This window comes from Syngnathus leptorhynchus, chromosome 10 (assembly GCF_054491065.1).
Source record: "Syngnathus leptorhynchus isolate UIUO chromosome 10, UIUO_Slep, whole genome shotgun sequence".
Classification (NCBI taxonomy): Eukaryota; Metazoa; Chordata; class Actinopteri; order Syngnathiformes; family Syngnathidae; genus Syngnathus; species Syngnathus leptorhynchus.
Genome location: NC_141204.1, coordinates 3,787,345 through 3,806,046, shown reverse-complemented (window position 1 = coordinate 3,806,046; position 18,702 = coordinate 3,787,345). Strand labels below are relative to the sequence as shown.

At 42.2% G+C, this 18,702-nt stretch overlaps 1 protein-coding gene across 2 annotated transcripts; it reads left to right on the top strand.

Annotated features, from left to right (window-relative positions):
* The first annotated feature begins 22 nt into the window (after window positions 1-22).
* sema4ga (sema domain, immunoglobulin domain (Ig), transmembrane domain (TM) and short cytoplasmic domain, (semaphorin) 4Ga) lies at window positions 23-14,937 on the top strand. Of its 2 annotated transcripts, none has more exons than XM_085922129.1 (16): window positions 23-295; window positions 2,628-2,645; window positions 2,769-2,895; window positions 6,169-6,317; window positions 6,832-6,894; window positions 6,968-7,066; window positions 7,502-7,592; window positions 7,650-7,757; window positions 8,132-8,280; window positions 8,371-8,546; window positions 9,231-9,369; window positions 9,490-9,712; window positions 9,834-9,949; window positions 10,012-10,166; window positions 10,727-10,785; window positions 11,291-14,937. In XM_085922129.1, the coding sequence occupies exons 4-16, from the start codon at window positions 6,219-6,221 to the stop codon at window positions 12,235-12,237; spliced, it is 2,424 nt and encodes an 807-aa protein (XP_085778255.1). In that variant the 5' UTR covers window positions 23-295; window positions 2,628-2,645; window positions 2,769-2,895; window positions 6,169-6,218; the 3' UTR covers window positions 12,238-14,937. The 2 variants fall into 2 exon arrangements, with proteins under 2 accessions (XP_085778255.1, XP_085778254.1); XM_085922128.1 differs by having other exon boundaries at window positions 2,763-2,895.
* The last annotated feature ends 3,765 nt before the right edge of the window (window positions 14,938-18,702 follow it).

The following is an 18,702-nucleotide window of genomic DNA, read 5'->3' as shown; positions in this document are numbered from 1 at the left end:
TTTTTTTTTTTTAAATCTCTCGTCCACTCGCAACAAGCTCACTCGCACTCTGCCGCACCGAGGACGACGCCGCTTCGCCGGGCAGCGGCTTTTATCGTTTAAAGTGAACTATCAAGAAGTCCGAGTTGTTGTTGTTTTTTTAGAAGGTACAAATGTGAACGGCGTGGGCGGGTATGGCTCGCTTAGTCTTTCTTCCCTTTTAGTCGCTTCTGAAATGTAGGTCTAAAGTCCACTTGCAATAAACAGCACAAGGAAGACTATTTCCTGCTTTCTTCACGATTTCTACCTGATTAAGGTAAGACTTTCAAATTTCTTCTCTAATGATGATTAATAAGTTTTTATTTTTCTTGCCTCCATATATGTTAGTTTATCATTCAATCAGTGTGTGTGATCTAATCTACTGGAACCAGTATTTTGAATTACTATCACATGTTATCTGTGTGCGTGGGCGAGGGGGAAAAAAAAAAAAAACTTAAAGCACAGGTGTCAAACCCAAGGAGCGGGGCCCAATTTTGGTTCGCCCCATCAGTTTGGTGGCCCACTAAAGTGTCTGAGTTGTTATGGACTCTTATTTTCCTTTTGACTTGTGATCCCATAGAAGTCAAATCCACTAACTTCACGATAAGATGCTGTTTTGCAAGTAGTGAATAATTCTTGTACTACCGGTTAACCTCTGCCTGACTCAAGTTTCTCCGTTCTTGCCTCACTTTTCTGTATTTGCATGTCTGTTCGGGTTGTCGCCGACTTCCTTCTGCAGTTCAGAAATAAAATATTCACTCGAGATGTTGATGATTAAATTTATTCATGTGTGCAGATGGAAAACAGAATAAGTTTGCTCTGACCAACCAATCAGCGGACAGCATCCTGTGTGATGATTTTAAAATGTGATTGGTTCTGCAAAATTTTCACTTTTAGTATTTAGTATCATGCACCAACAGTACTGATTTTAAAGGGCAGATTAGGCTGACATGGCAACACAAAAACTTTAATCTGATTGGATAAAAAGACAACATACACATTCTTGAAGGTGTACTGTGAGGAAGAAAATAAATTCTTTGGATAAACTCATTATTACAGCGATTAAACCAGGCCGCAACCATTGAGAATGGAGTTAGTGTGGAAATTTCACGACTGGCGACACAGTTGAATGAACTCCACACGGGTTATGTTTGTGCTGTGTGTTCCATGGTACAATGTTTCTATTCTCCTATTGAATATTAATTGCATCCTTGTTCCCTGACTCCAAACGACGACACACAATTTAGTCATTTTTTGCTGAAGCCAAAGAAAAAGCGACTCATCCTCAACTGCCGCTGTCTTTTTGTCTCACAAAGTCTATAGACTCAATACAAACAAAAACTGCCGAGTCAAACAAAGAAGGCTTATTAAAATCGCGCCATGCCTTTGACTGTCGTCTTTTCTTCTAGTTGTTTCACAAAGACACACATGCCTTGGTACAAGTTTAAACAAAGAGAGTCAAGTCTTTTTTTTTTTTTTTTTTTTGTACTGTTGATGAAGTCGCCTTATCGTATTTTTTTTTTTTTTTTCAGCTTTTAAAATGGTAATCGTCTGTGTAAATCCGAGCTCTATTTAAATGTAGCGAACTTAGCAAGGAGTTCATCCCAGGTACTGTCGGCGTTTCAGACAATATTTTACCCAGCTGACTCGTAGCTTCCGCCTCTTCTTTGTTTTGTACTTGTGTGAAAGCCTCTCCTATTTTCTTTTAAGACCACATCAGCACCACTTTGGTAGACTGATGAACCGGGCCGTCTGAAAGCATGGAGAGGCCTTGACAGTCATTTGCACGAGCCAGATAAATGACTCCTAAAGGGCTCCTCGCCGCGTCTCCCCCCCCCCCGCAACCCGATCAAAGGAGCTTAAGATGAACCTGTAGCGCCAACTGGCACCTTTTTCATTGCCAACTCTCGGGGTGAAAGTCCGTCACGAGCTCAACGACACGACTGTCGGAATTGGCGGACTCGATGTGCATTATATTTGCGAGACATCAAGATATAACTTTGCATAGTCGTGATAAGTCCCAATAAGCCCCCGCCTGAATATAAACAGGAAATCAGTCATTTTGGTTGATTTGGTCATTTCCAAAATTGGCTGAGAAATACCACACTTTTTTTTTTTTTTTTAAATACATGAGACTAAAGGAAATTAGCATAGATATGACAATAATCATAAATCTCAACTGCTACTTTAACACACGCAGAGCAACACAAACAACCATAAAAAAAAAACGACATCATATGCAACACTGTATATTTAAACAGCAAAATTTTCAATCAAACCACACCGTTTGCTTAATGAAAGTCTGCTAGCTAAATGCTAATACGTTATGCAAAATACCTTAGCTGGGCCATGCGAGATATTGTGAGACAGGTTACACACCTCTGCCCTGCTGTTGTTTGCATATTTGAAAAGTCAAAGGAGCACATTCAGTATTTACACAAGCACACCTGCGGGCTTGTCGGACTCCTGTGACTTTGTGAGACAATTATTAGTCATTATTATGAGTTATATATCATTTCATATGATTATTTAGAAACAATTCCTATTTATTTTGGAGCAAAATACTTCTTTTAATTATTCTAATGATTCATTTTCTTCTTTTCTTTCAGGTCCTTGCAGTGAACCAGGTAGCGAGTGTGTGAATATGTTTGTGTGAGCTTTTTCACTGGTGCATGCATCCTGCTCACTGAGTGTGTGTGTGTGTGTGTGTGTGTGTGTGTGTGTGTGTGTGTGTGTGTGTGGAGATGAAGGCGGCCCGCTCCTCATCACTGCGGCTCCTGCTGCTGGTTAACTTCTGTGTGTGCGTGGCGGCCGCCTACCCATTCAGACCGCCGCTGGATCTCGACGTGACTCCGCGTGTCACCGTCTTGAAGAACAGTAAGCGTGTTTTGTCTCACTCAATCATCCAAAGGTGCTCATTAACCATCATTAACCACGACATTCGGTACACCCGTTCTGTTTATAGCCACGCCCGGGAGTGGAAGGTGACTGACAACATTAAAACAAAGAGAATTATTCATTTTGTTGTTCAAAAAAAAAAAAAATTGTAAGCTGAATGCAAATGCTAAATAGCATCCATGTTGAGGTATAGACAGCAAATTGAACACAAACGGTGCAGTAACATGTTGACAAACAATGAAATTGTTATTCTCTGCAACAAATAACTGATATTAGTGTCGTACCGACGAGATGCAACAAGAGTTGTCTCGGGATATTTGTCACTCCCGAGTGGCACATTTTAAAAATTCATTTTAATGATGCATTATTGTATTTTTTTATGAAGTCTAATTGTGCTGCTTTTCCTTATCGAATTGCAAAACAGTTTTTGGGTGGAAGAGTGGAATATACATCGATATTTCGAACAGTGTGAGATTCAACATTTTTTCTGTGGTCTTTTTACTTCATGTCGTTAGCTTTCTTTATTTTCTTAAACTGTTTCTCTTCTCTCCTTTTTTTTTTGTGTTCCCCACATGGCGACATCTTCCCGCCAGTATTAACGGCGTCGTTCTATTGACTTTTATATACGCGCTGTCTGTCATATCGCCCGTGGCACTTGGTCTCTCAAAGTCCTCCCGCTCGGATCCCCGCAGAGACTGACGGCGCTTTGACATTTTTTTGGAGGGAGGTGCTGTTACCATGACGACCGTCGCGCTCGATGTTGACACCTGTGCCGATACATAATTTTATCACTTTGCCGTTATTCTTTTTCAGCCTCCAATAAAACCAGTACGCTAGTAATAACATCGTTAAATATAACGTAAAAAAATTAGACCATTTTTATTGCATTATTTCAGACTTTAATTCAATAAATATTTGCCAGTCCATCCGGAATGCACGCTTTAGCCACTAGGCGGCAGTATAACGCGAAGATCGTAAATAAAAGAATCTGTTCGAACATCCGTTTTTATGACCGTTTTAACGACTGCAACTTTAATGCTAGTTTCATTAGCCATATCTATGGAATTTTGTATTGGCTGTTAGCATTAAGCTAAGACACTTTAGTAAGGCAAAGTTATCTCACCTGAGCTGCATCAAGAGCAGCTTTAGTTTTCTATTCATTGCTCTTACTTTAAATTCATTAGTGCTCACTTTCGAGGTCAAAAAGTCTTTTACATGGAAATGGCGTCATCCCTGTCATCTAGCCACTTTTGTATCTTAGCAACCTAATGAAGGTACAGACCACCAGCCAGGTGATTAAATCATCTGGTTTGTTTGCACTGTGGGTTGTTCATCCAAAAACACTGAGGAAAAAAAAAAACCAAATCTAGCCCACACGTTTTGTATGACTGTTGACATTCTTCCAACGTCACCACTGGTGATGAATTTAGTATTCTACAAAAGTACCATATTTTGATGCACAGCTATAACCTTTACCTCCAGGTATCTTGGGATGATGTCATCTTTTTCTTTTTTTTTCCCCAACAGCGTATCAAAATGTACCCTTTCACCTCCAATCTTGTATGCAGCAACTACTACGTGCCTCAGCTTGTTATTACCTCATCGTATGACGTGAATGTAACCTTGACCAAATTTTATCTCACAGTGCAATTGTGTTCGCTTTTGTTTCCCTTTACATATGAAAATATCAAAATTTTTTACTTTTACTTGATGAAATTTCTACAGCACCATAACAGAGCCACATAAGTGACGAATGCCGGCTAGCTTAATGCTAGGCTACCGTTGTTTTTCGTAATACTCGATAAATTTGTCGATTTACTTTTCAATTTCATCCGTAGATTCAAAATCAGATCATTATTTTAAATTGCCAGTACAGGAAAATTGACCAAAATGAAGATTCAGCTAAATAAAACTGTCAAAAAAGGTTCATCATTGTTTTTCCAATGTAAAAACAAAAGTTTGATTTTGATTCAACAATCGAAGGTTGCTTTGATTCCGTAATCTCACAGCGGAATCTTCAAGGTATCGTCTCGGCTACGGAGCATTGTGTTCGCCCACGGTGAGCCGCTCATAGCGTGCACGCTCACGTAGGCAAAGTTATTGTCCAGGAAATCCCACGCAGCCATCCGCTAATACTCCTCCTCCTCCCGCTGAGAGGGAGTTGGCACACAATCAGCCAGCAGAAATGAAACGCGACATGTCAGCTGAGGTGGGAGGAAGTCAGAAATGCGCAAGTCACAAGTCAATCCCGAGTTACTGTGGCTAAAGACGAGGAACGCATTTCAAGCACGTTGGTACAAATTCAAGAGTTGACCGTCAAACTGAAAATCAAACGTCCGTTTAGCTTAATGCTAGCATTTCTTATAAGTACATTATGGTATAGTCCTTTTTTTTTTTTGTCTTACAAACATTTTTATTTAAGGACGTGGAACGGATTAATGGCATATCCATTCATTTCAGTATGGACAGACGATTTGATTTCGAGACACTGAAGAAACAATTCCGTGCTAAAAACATCACAGTGCTTCTCGAGAGATAATTCAAAGGAAGAACTGCCACAACTGGTTTTTTTTCCCAGACTATTATTGTTTACATTTACAGTGACACTCCATCTCATTATTTAGACCGTCTTTTTTATATAACAGCAATACTTTTGTACTTTTTTTTTTCATCTGCTCCCGCTCCTAAAACATTCTCACCATCAACGTCCGTTGCGTGTTGCTGTTACAAAAAGCCCAGAGGCAGCTGCGGTGTCATGTTTACACAATTCAAGTGGCACCCTGATCGAGGGTCCGTCGTGCTTACGCAAGCCCCCCGGGGGCGACTTTGCAGGACTTACAAGTGAGAACCTTCAACTATACGCCGTACGCCGTCTCTCTTTTCTTTGTACTCTCAAAGACCTCATTACACCATATTGTTTGCTCTTACATACAGGCTGCAGAAAAGCCTCTTTTCATTTTATTTCCGTGGAGTGCTATATACAAATCCGAAGTTATGCCTTATTTCTTAGCCGGGCTGACTTTTTCATTGCAGCTTCAGTGGAAATTGAATAGAGAGCAATATAATGGAAGGTAACCAAAGTCCTTCTACTATTCCGCAGTACGTTCAGAGATGGCTTCCTACATACTTGTGATTAAACTTGATGATGAATATAGCAGTGAAAATGTCATTGGCTCTCCACCTCTGTGTGATTGCATCTTTTTTTTTTTTTTTTTCTGCATGGCTGTGAACAAATCCCACGTGTGCCCACAGGTCTTCAGGGCTGCAAGCACTTCAGCTCCTCAGCCGTCAACTACAGCACCATGTTGCTAGAGGCTGACAGCCAGCGCCTCTACGTTGGGGCTCGAGGGGCGGCGTTTGTGCTCAATGCTGCTGACATCTCAACCGCTCCTGCACACATTGTGAGTTGATTTGTTCACGTCCAGGCCGTCCGTCTTTTTAAGGCTGCTTTTGCGTTTAAGCTTGATGATAGGGCCAAAAAAAAAAAAAAAAGTCATCATTTATCACCAGGGGTGAAGAAGCAACTTGAGGACCACTGCTTTGGTGGAATATTTTTTTTTATTTTGCACTTAAGGAGGATAGATCTATCCAGCCTATTTATTTGCATTTTGGGAACTTCAGCTGCATTTGACATAATTTGGATGGGTAAATAATTCACAAAATTAATAAAATGAAAAATAAAAATAGTAATAATAACAATCGTAATCAATCAATTGTAAAAAATATCAATTTTATTGTTTTTTTCTTTTCTTTTTTAAATGTTACAATGGTTTTCCATTTCCAATTTTGCGGACCACCTGCCATAACACCACGGACCACTAAAGGGCCGGGGACCACCGGTTGACAACCACTGATTTATACAACAGTGCGATGAAACCAACTGTCGTGTCTGATTGTGCATTTTTGTTACATCAGATCGAGTGGGAGGCCTCCCCCGAGCAAAAACGTCAGTGTCTTCTCAAGGGGAAAGACAACAAGGTTGGACATTTAACTTCTCCCTCTTTTTGTTTTGTATTTATAACCTCACTCAATCCTCTTTTGCTTCCAACAGACGGAGTGTTTCAATCACATCCGCTTCCTCCAGAGGTTCAACTCCACGCACCTGTACATGTGCGGAACGCACGCCTTCAGTCCTCTGTGTGCATATATTGTATGTTCAGACACTACATTTCTTTTCAGCATTCTATCAATTGCATTTTTTTTTTTTTTTAATCTGATGTTCCTAACCTTGAGCTTCACAAGGCCAGCTTGCCGCTGATCTGCGTTTGTATTCCAGCCTTGATATCGACAAGGCCGCAGACCCAGGTGTCTTGTTGCTATGCCAACATAAAGCTTTAAGGAGGGAATTAATAAGTGACTTAGAGAAAATGTAGCTTTATTTAGCACTTTTTCATTTGATTTTTTTACGTATGCTCAATGTAATGCCGCCTGGGGTGGGAAAGGAGAGCCAGAGTCTAAAAAATATATCGATATAAAATAGAATTTGATTTAATTCCTGTTACATTATATCCTATGAAAAAAAAGTGGATTGTGCTCAATTTTGGAGGTTCACAATTCTTTTTTGTTTTTGTTTTTTTTGTTACAGGATGTTGAGAAATTTGAGATGTCGCCGCCCGAAGAAGGCCGAGACAAATGTCCCTACAGCCCGACAACGGGATACACCGGCCTCATCGTTGGTAGGGACTTTCGACCAATACCTGTCAAAAAAAAAAGTAACTTTGGTTTCCTCTCAGACCAGGAGCTCTTTACCGCTTCCCAATATGAGTTTCGAAGCTTCCCCGATATCCGCCGCAACTCTCCCACTCTGAAGACCGAGGACGCTCCCACGCGATGGTTAAATGGTGAGACGCCTCGATTTATCGATTTATTTTTTAAACGCTTGCAGCGCTTGTCTCTATTTCATTGAATTCTTGCCAACCTACTGAGTGAAATCTAAATATCGAGCCGTGCATCTTAATGCTTGTTTTCTAACAAGTGGGATCGTGTTTGTGTCAGTGGCATTTCTGGGACCCCATGCATAAACATGAGCCGAGGATATAATTGGGTCTCCTCGACAGGGAATGAAAAATGCTTCTTCCCAGTACTGCCAAGTAGTCCAGAATACTCTAAAAGTAAAAGTACCCTAACCCTCTTCGTCAATGGCACTGAATGAGTTCAAAGAATCAAATACAGTATCAAGTCATTTTGCTTGACTCTCCACATTCGGTCATTCCAGACGCCAACTTTGTGGACTCGACATTGGTGAGGGAGAGCTTGAGCGACGACGACGACAAGATCTACTACTTCTTCACCGAGTACGGCCAGGAGCACGACGCCACCTCCGGCGGCCACGGAAGGGTTGCGCGAGTGGCTCGGATTTGCAAGGTGAGCCAAGCCTCAGCTAACGAAACAAAGATGGTGACAGGATTTTTTTTTTTTTCCCCTGATCTTCTCCCTCCACCTGTTCCACCTCAGGGCGACCGAGGAGGCCTCCTGACCCTCCAGAAACGCTGGACGTCTTTCCTCAAGGCCCGGCTGACGTGCTCCCTGCCCGAGTACGACCTCCACTTCAACGAGCTGCGCAGCGTTTTCCTCGTGCCCGGAGACACGCCGCAGGACACGCTCTTCTACGCAATCTTCGGCCCGGGCTGGTGAGTCGCGGGGAAGTGAGAAATTGATCTGTTAAGACAGTCGGAGCGAGATCAAAGGGAGGAAAGTATGAAACGGCGAAGACGGGAAAGAAAAATGCGACAGAGTCGATTAAAAATCATCTTGTGTTCAAAGTTACCGCCTCAACGTTGACGCTAGTTTTGTTAGCCCATGTATAGCATGTGTTCACATTAAGCTAGCAGATTTTGATGAAACCAATTTAATGTGATTTGATTAAATACGCAACCTATCATTGTATTTGTTCTCTGTTTAGCTTTATAGCACACATTTGCCAAACTGACAAAGCTGTTTTTGGGGAGTTTTGAGTATTATATTTATCAATTTTTGTAATTTTTGAGGAAGTGTATCAACCGTTGTACCGGGCTGTGTGCTGTTTTCTTCACGTCTTTCCTCTTCCTCTCTAATCTGCTCCTTCCATCTCTGCTAGAACTCCTCCCGCGCCTTCCCATCTCTTCCCTCTTGCCATTTATCTTGTTATTTTCATCTTTTAAACTAGGTGCGCCACTGATCTACTGTACTTCTACAACGGTCGCCATGGTTACGCCATTTTTTTTTTTTTTATCACCGTTGCTGCTCACACAATGTCCTCTGCTCTCACTCACTCCGCATGTATGTGCGTGTTTGTTTCTGTCTTTTTTTTTTTTTTTTTGGGGTGGGGGGGTTAGGAAAAACGTAAAGGCGTCTGCGTTGTGTCGCTTCTCGCTGTCTGATGTCCAAAAGGCGTTCCAAGGGCCTTACATGGAGAGGCAGGATTCCAACTGGAGGGAGTACAGTGGAAAAATTCCTGACCCACGACCTGGAACGGTAAAAAAAAAAAAAAAAAAACACGGACACCTCGAGTGGCACCTTGACTTTCGAGTGCATCAACCTTCAAGGTCTTCCCAATTTTGGACTTTCTTCACCCTATTTTTCGTGCCCCTTCAGTGTATCACAGACACCACGAGGGTCAGGGGCATCAACGTGTCCACCTCCCTACCCGATGACGTGCTCAACTTTGTCCGAAGGCATCCGCTGATGTCCCAGCAGGTCCAGGCTTTCGACCGCCGCCCCCTGTTGTTCAGGAGGACCACAGACTACACTCGCATGGCCGTGAATGTCGTCCAAGGCTTGGATGGGAAAGAGTACCATGTGTTGTATATGGGAACAGGTGGGAAGCAGCTTGGCGTTTTAGCTTCATCTCCAGAGAATGCAAATGTTATGTCATTGTTTTTTTTTTTTATGTTATTAGATCAATATGAAGATGTATGTGAAACATTTGTGCCTTTCAGATGAAGGCTGGCTGCACAAGGCCGTCCACGTGGAGGGTCAGCTGCACATCATCGAGGAGCTGCAGCTCTTTGAAAAAGCGCAGCCTGTGGACAATGTGATCATCTCTGTCGATCAGGTAAGTGTGTCTACTCCACACACACATGCACGCGTGTTTATTATTTATCTGTTGCGTAACAGGCGAGCGTATACGTGGGCTCCCCGTCGGGCGTAGTGCAGCTGCCCCTTTTTAGTTGCCGTCGGTACCCCTCCTGCTACGACTGCATCTTCGCCAGGGACCCCCACTGCGCCTGGAGCGGGGACCAATGCGTGGACGTCATGGCGGCCACAGACAAGTACGTGCTTTTTCTCCGACTGTGTGTGTCAGCACATTTTCCAAGGCATTTCAGAACAGGGCAACTTCCCGTTTTTAACCAAAGCCAGAGCACATCCTTTCTAGCAAATGATCAAAATTGAAAACGTGTGCGGATAGGCAGATATGCTTGTTTGCGTGTTTATCAGGTGATCAAAAAAAAAAAAAAAAGCCGCCTATCACCTCTCGCCTCACTTCAAACAACACTGTGCCCTGTCACAGCGCCCTTTTTCCGAGAAGTTACGTAATCCCTCTGTTGGCTGAAACAAGCATGAGCTGAAAGTAAACACAGTGTGCAGCTGTTTACTTCAAGCCGTTTTCCAATAAAATTGGAAACGCTAGCCACCTAATTGTTTTTGGACTTTACTGATCATATCGGTTAGCTCAACTTTAGTCAAAACTGCTATTTAGCATATAGACAATCCAGAACCCGTTACGTAAACGTACGGATTTAGCAATTGAATCTTAAAACACACACCCCCAAAAAATGTTTTTATGTATTTACATTGTACTCATGTGTCGTTTTCTCGCCCCCCCTCGAAGATCCACGTTGATCCAGGACATCCAGCAAGGCAGCAGGGGCTGTGAGGACTCTCAAACGGGTACGTAGAATTCTCCCAAAAGTTTCCCCCTCAATCAATACGAGTGATGAAAGTCAAACCAAAAACAATGCATAGTTGGGCATGGAGGCTCCATTTTTATTTTTTTTTGAAAGCTGATTATGCACGCGCTGCTCTCCTCTGTTCTTTTAATCCCGTTCTGAGAGAGATCTGCTTGATATTCATGGCAGGGGAATGCTGACTCCTTCCTTGCACTTTCAATCTGATCAAATGTGGCAGCTTCTTGTTTTGGCCTGTGCTAGGTGATAAGATGGCTGAAAGTAATACAAGTTTAAAACTTTGATGTTATAATATGCGCCGGCTGCCAAGGAACTGTTGGATGAAATTTTGACGAAGGGGGAAAATGTCGACACGGGATATTTTTCAAAAGGTATCATGCCCTACCTGTGTTTAAAAAAAACATGAGCGATCGCTAGCGATTTTCAAGCTATGTACCGAATCACAATTTTTGAATGTGTAATGAATCAACTTTTCTAACCTTTTCCAGAAGTGTCCACGCGCAGCCGCTCGGTTCGAGTGGGCGACGACGTGCTGCTGCAGTGCGAGCTCAGCTCCAACCTAGCCGCGCCGCTGTGGACGCTAGGCGGCCAGGAGCTACACGGCTACGGCCTCAGCTCCGGTTTCCGGACCGGCACCGACGGCCTCCTCATCATCCGGGCCCGCCAAGACCAAAGCGGCCTTTACACCTGCTACGGCGTGGAGAACGACATCCAGGTCGCCGTGGTTACCTACAACGTCACCGTCTCTCCCGACTCGTCTTCTTCGCCCGTGGAAAACCCTCGCCGCCGCTTCTACGTCACGACGTCGACGCCCGCTCCCTCCGAGGTGGCCCCGGCGCCTCGGATGCCGCACCCGGAGCTGCTTTCCGCCAAGAACATGGAAACCCTCTATTTGTCCCTCATCACCATCCTGGGCAGTCTGTGCGTGGTTCTCGCCGTGGTGCTGTTCTACCTGGGCTTCTGCCTGCGGGTCGGCACCCGAGGGAAATACTCGCTACCCACGGCGGCCGCGGCGTACCCGAGCGGGAAGAGAGACCGAAGGAAACAGCAACGAAAGTCCGCCCACTTGGAGTTAAAGACCATCTCCAGTAACGGTCACGGCGTCCACAACGGCGTCTCCAAGCCGCCAAACGGCAACGTCGACGAAGGAGGATTCCTGCAAATCGTCCCGGGCGAGGCTTACACCTCACCCAACGCCGACAAAGCATCGCCGCCGCCGGCCCCTCCGCTGCCCGTCACGCCGGAAAACAACTTCTCCAACGGGTTCTCGGCCACCCTGCCCAGCGTCTTGCGACGGATGAACGGCAACAGCTACGTGCTGCTCACCCAAAGCGACACGCCGCATTGCTCGTCCATTTCCGAGGAACTCAACAAGATCTTCGAGAAACGCAAATGCACTCAGCTGACGGCCAGGCCGGACGAGAGCTCGGTGTAGCCCGGGGGACGGACGGGAGAGTCGCTTTGTTCAAGTTTTCAAAACTTTGGAGGTGTCAAGGGAATGATAGCAAAAATGTGAAATGGAGGTGGCGAGAAAAAAAAAAAAAAAACATTCTACCTCACTTCATTTGTTCCCTGAAGGGACACTTGCAACCTTTCTGGAATTAGGATTGCGAAATTCCAGTTGGTTCAGATCATGAATAGATGGATGTAATCCTTCGTTTTCTTTATTTAATTCTTCTCTTGTTCGAGTTAAACTGGTGGGGGGGGGCGTGGCCACGATTAACCAGTCACCCAAAAGTCCCCATCTTAAATTCCCGTGGAAATTTACCAGAAACTCGATCCTTTGCGACCCTAAAGCTGGGCTCAAAGGAAGACGGCAGCTAGCTAAACTTTGTTAGCACTAGCTCGGTACAAAAAAAACGGGCCTATGCATTTTTAAAATGTGTTACTCACATTTTTTATTCGACTCTACTCACAAAAAATAAATTGGGGCACTGATCATAGTGTGACATCCTGCTTCTTGTGATGAAGACCACACAGGTTCGTTCACTGATGGCACAACAAAAATAGTTAGTTGGGCTTTTGTGGCAGATTTTACACAACCTGCCTTTCAGTGACTCCTCCTGGTGTAACACTCTGAAGTCATGTCAGAGCCTCAAATTAATATGATCAAATAATTGGATACTAATGTTTTGATGGATTTTCAAATGTTAAACTCCCAACTAAATCTTCTACTAATAACTTTGCCTTGGTGTACAGTGCACACACATTTCTTTAAAAAAATAAATCAAATTAAAAAGATTTTTCTAAAAATATATTGGAGTTGATATCAAGTAATGGTTGCAAAACAATCTAGAAAAAAACAATGTATTTATTTCAATACTGTATTGTTTAATTTGAACTTGTAGTCCTTAAAGGATATCAAGACAGAGGAAATTTCGAATTTATGAGGACAAGCGTCCACAGATGTCACACAAGCTGAACAGAAGGACATCACGGAGGCGGGAGAGTGAGGCAGTGTCCGTGTTGAGGCCGAGGTAATTCATTTTTCTTTCTTTCCTATTGTTTTTTTTTTACTGTTCTTGTGTATTATTGTGCAAATGTCAAGATTTGACGCATTCGTGTTCCCACAGAATATATTGCGACCTTAAAACTATTAGAAATGTGATTAATCTTAATCCATTCCAGCCCCCATCATTTATAACGTTATTTTTTTTAAATGGACAAAATCATGATAAAATATTGTAATATATGAAAACATTCTGCTAACGTAATTAAATACAACCGTTTTTGCATCGTGATTTTTGTGCATTCAATTTGTGGACATAATGCTGAAGTGCCAGCCTTGACCACTAGGCGACAGTATAATTCATAATTATAATTTGAATCAACGATAATGGTCAAACATGTAAACACACAAGGACAGTTAATCACGGAATAAAATTAAAGTCACGTACCACCAGACCCTTCCCACTCCCCCCCCCCCCCCCCCCAGCTAAATTGAACTTCATGCCTATCTATTCCTATTTTATGATGATGCTGTTAAGTGTAAACCAAACCGAAAAAACGGTGAAATGCAAAACTGACGTGATAAAGTATTTCCTAAATTAATCAGCATGCTCTTTACTGTGTCAATCATGCGTCTTTTTCTCTTCTGACTTGCCTTGTCATTGCCGTGTGTTTTTCTTTTCGCATCTTCCTCCTCTCTTGTGTCCTTAACTGTTTCTCACTGACACGAATAACGACAGAACTGTTGTCTCCTGCCTTTCATTTCAAATAAACTTTCTTCTTCAACCTTCCATCATCTCCTCAATGCTCGTCTTTTCCTTTTTTTTTTGTCAAAGATATTTAATTTTCAAATTGAACTCCCAATTTCATTTGATGCCACGTGACCTGATGTTAATGACATTTTGTCGTGACGTCATAATAGATTTGCTGGCACCGCAACAAAACCTCAAACGTTGTCACACACATTGTAAACATGTGATTAAGCGCACACGCCACCGTCATGAGTTTAACTTGTGCTGTCGTGTTATTTCTGTCAAGGCCTCTCCTCCAAAACAGGGCCAGCAGGAAGTGCCAGTTTTCACTGGTTTTAGTTTTTCTCCCCCGGCAAAACGAGTGGATTTGGTATTTTTTCACCTAAACAATTCATTTTGACAGCGCTTACCTGTTTGTCAAAGAAACAGCGTGTCAATTTTGCCCTGCTTTTAAGATATAAATATCTTCCGTTTTTTGTATTTAGGAGAAAAGTGATGGGATCAAAACGGCTTTCCCTCGTCGTGGTTCGTAAAATAAGATCCAGAGGGAGAAGAGTGTTAGAAATGGATTTCAAGAATGAGCTTCAGGGATGGTGTGAAAAGTGATTAAACACAATTGTGTTTAATTGCACTATTTGTGAAGCACTAGCTGTTAAGCAATCTTATTTGATTTGCCTATAGCCCATGTATGCAAAAGAGGAAGTTATTGGAGACACACCCGACTTATATAACTGACATACTAAATGCAACATGGACATGTATTTACATTTCCTTAGTAGTAAATTATTTGAATAAAACAGTAATTGTAATTTGATTTCTTTGTTGTTCCTTTTGTTAATTTTTTTATTGAATTGAAAATGCAGTTTTTGGATTTGATTAACAATGAAAATGTGAATTCAAACCATTTTGTAATAAAGCTAGAAGAGAAAGGTCAACGTGTTGGACCTTTATGAACAGTGACTTGTTTTATGTACATATTGCGACATCTAGCGGTCAATTGAATTCAAGCTGAAGCACTTCAGCTTCTGACCACTGGAGGTCGCCAAATGCATATTTATGGATAAAACTGAATTAGACGTCAGCTTTCCTTAATAAAATTCTCGAGTGATTTGCGGACCAGGCAGGTGGGAGTTAAAAAGTAGCACTTTAATTAAAAGAAAAAAATTTTTTTAATACTTTTAATACTGTTGTTTTTTTTAGGCAAAGGATACATTTGTTTTACTAATTTAGAATTCATAGCAAAAAAAAAAAAGAAAAACGTGACGATATCCACGTCCTTCCCTCGGCAGTTTGGATAAGTGACTAATCTCAGCGCAATTTTGGCCCACTTCACTTTCTGTATGCGCGCAGTGAAACAGATGTGTGTATAATTGAGTTACTGCAGGCAGCTTCAATCCAATGGATTAAAGCTCATCTTTGTATATTTACCTCCCAGTGGACACGGTGGTTTGACCCATTTATGCGCCACGCATATCTGCACATCCGCTCTGCACTAAATCATAGACACATTGACGTCATTTTGGTTCAAATAAAAAGGAGCAATCCTGTGATGTCCTCAGATGTGGGCAAGGAGAGCCACGGTCATTAATTGAACAAGACATTTTAGGCCACACCCCTTAAAGGCACGTTTAACACTTTGAGTTCTCCTTCCCTTGTGGCAAAACTCTAATGTGATTCAAATTAAACACACGTGCTTTAAATAATTTCTCAAGGCTCCACTGTAATAGTACGCCAATATTTTTATAGCCCAGTTGTGCTACGGAACGAAGTAGCCTGGAGTGATCCCAATTTGCAAAGAGGAAAAAAAAAAAGCCACAAAGATGTGCTGGCTTAAAAGAAATCATTACCACATATTCTTTCCTTCTTCGAGACAAGCGAGATTGTAACATTAGAAGTTTTTCCCCTTAAAAATTACATTTTCCGATGTGCCTCGTAAAATTGCGACGATTCGCGATTGTGTGCGGCATAATAAGAAAATGCTGATTCATCATGTTTGCTTTCAATTCTGAGCTTTACTAACTGGACGAAACTTCTGACCTCATTATTACTTTATATTCAATTTGCAGTTCTTTAATCTACATCTGAATGCAAATGCAAATAATTTCTATTTATTTCGTTGTTGTTTTTTTTAAATAAGATGTTTTTGGCTGTCATACTGTATGCTGATGGGGTCACAAAGTTTAATATGTCATGTACTACCGTCAAAACTCCATGGAGGTCATATGCCGGGCATGGCACAGTTGAACAGTTGGCCACTTATTAAAATGTATTAAGAGCATCTGGATGGAGAATAAAAAGAGAGGATCAAAGTGGCGGCTGGTGACCGAATATATTCCACATCCCCCCCTCCCTCCCCCTCCCACTCCTAACGAGCAGATATGAAATAATCATTCCCTCTCATGTCGGAGAAAGTGAGCCGTCATGTAGATCAACCTCGACAGTGACGAGATGAGACGCTGTGCTTGTACGTAACCCGCTCAATATTGGATGAATTGGAAATGAAGCATTCCACGCTACACTGCACACACACACTCTTCATCAGACCATTATAAAAATATGCAAATAAACTCGCCACGATCATGTGCGCCTCTAATTGATGCATTGTTTTTTGTTTTTCTTTTGAAGGAACCAAACAATAGGTTCATTCGTTTGTGAGCTTTCCCACCCTCAAAAACACCAACAAATGTGGCAGTGTTGATGAGAATTTACATTTAGTTTTTGTTGTAAATAAAATAAAATAAAATTCTATAATGGGTAGCTTTACAAAAAAATTATTTTGGTAGCATCCTTTGGATTTTTTTGAAAATTCAGCCCCTTATTCCATTCACTGCCAGGCCAGTTAAAATGACATCAATTAGCCGTCAATGGCAGTTAAGCAACGTAATATTTCAAGTCTGAAGAAAAAAAAACAAAAAGCCTCATAAAGCCAGGCCTGAACATGAATAGGAAATCTGCCATTTTGGTTGAGAACAATCAACTGTGTTATTAACAAAATTGATGCAGCACCTTAAAAGCTAAAACTCCAATATGTGAGCTCCACTATTTCCAATTTCCTATTCGCATTGAGTCCTCCATTGAATGCATCATTCAAGTTTCCCACTCAGGTGTGGGAGTGCAAGGACCAATTCATCACACTTGAAAAAAGCCAGAAGCAATCGCTACGAGGCAATCGGCCTTGTTTATGCTTGCGCTTTTGAGTCGTCATCCACTCGGCAGTAGGAGGTGTTTGTTTGCTATTTATGAATCACGCCGAGGCAGAAGGTCGGGCTTCGGTCAGGTGTCTGACGGAAGGGGCGAAGACCCTCGAGGTGGGCGACAAAACATGAGTGAGTCATATGATCTGCTTCTTTGGCCTTGGCACACACTCGCTAAAGAGGATTGGGAACAAAAGCTGAGTGTATTCTTGCTGCAGAGTCATGAGCGCCAGCAATTCCTTAAGAAGCTTTTTTTTTTTTTCATTAATGCTGTAAAAGTCCCAAAATGAAGTTCACCTTAAATGTGATTCAAAAAGGGTAATTTTTTTTTTTTTTAATCAAGACGAAAATTGATTGTGGGTAACCATAAAAATACTTTCTCTTATTTTCTATTGAAAAAAATACAAAGAATTAAAAGATCCAGGTGGATTTAGAGGATGTTAAAGGACTTATTTGTCTTTGACCCTTTTTAATCGCCTCCAGCTCGAGATGGAGGAAGAAAAAAAAAAATTCAACGCCCACCGCGACATGATGGAGTCGACTTTAAGAGGCGGCCCGGCGGGGATTCGGCACATTTGCACGTTGCTCATTTCAGCTGGAAATCATATTAGCCTTGGCGGGCTTGAAATGAAGCGTGGAGAACATTTAAAGGAGAAGAGCTCGTCGGAAAAAAGGAAGCCATGGACAGACGGACGCACGGTTAAATGATCAAACGGACGAGACTTGAAGGCATCGGATGAAAGCGCAGGAGATGTCAGTTACGTCTTTGGCCGTGACGGGGGGGAAATAAAAATGTTCACAGAGGAGGGCGTGGGGGTCACTGGGAGTTCAGTATCCTCAAAGCGGTCAAGGTGATGCTCTGATCAAATGCAATCTATCAATCAATCAATTAATCAATCAACCTTACGCATTGTGCAGTTCATTTTAAGGCTGTGTGACTACTTGTCGGAACATTTTTCCATTTTGTGACCTATTGACCCTATTATTGACTATCCAGCGATCGATTGAGCTATCATGTACATATCTTCTGTGTTTCTCTGACGACCCCCCCCTTTGGTGTAATCTTCTAACGCATGACATCATTGTCGTTATGTCTCCTCTTTCACCGATAAATCTGGCAGGTGGCGTCCATTGTAGCCAGAGATATTGAGTTTCCACTCGTGTGAGATTTCCAATCTCATCTACCTCCAAGTTCAAAGCGCTTACCATGACCTCCACTAGATACTGAAGGCCCAAAAATACATATTCAATTTTGAGTTTATAAAGAATTTCTTGATGTTAACCATTAAATAATGGAATATCACTGACACAAACGGAGTAATAAGGATTTATATTTCAGTGTTTTCCACTATAAGTAGCACTTTTGGTCTAATATGACCACTAAGTTTTGCTTTACGAGAAAGTATTCAAGTGTTTATTTCGTGGCAGCGCCCCCTGGCGGAGCTCCGGCGATTTCACTCAACCGAGCGTTAACTGCGTGACCCCGCCCACCCCACATCCTGCAAG

Excerpts from the sequence above, each read along its gene's own strand:
- sema4ga (XM_085922128.1), top strand. The coding sequence starts at position 2,763 with ATGAAGGCGGCCCGCTCCTCATCACTGCGGCTCCTGCTGCTGGTTAAC. Across the intron at positions 9,370-9,489 it reads CTGACCCACGACCTGGAACG|TGTATCACAGACACCACGAG; the intron begins GTAAAAAAAAAA and ends GTGCCCCTTCAG. Across the intron at positions 9,950-10,011 it reads TGATCATCTCTGTCGATCAG|GCGAGCGTATACGTGGGCTC; the intron begins GTAAGTGTGTCT and ends GTTGCGTAACAG.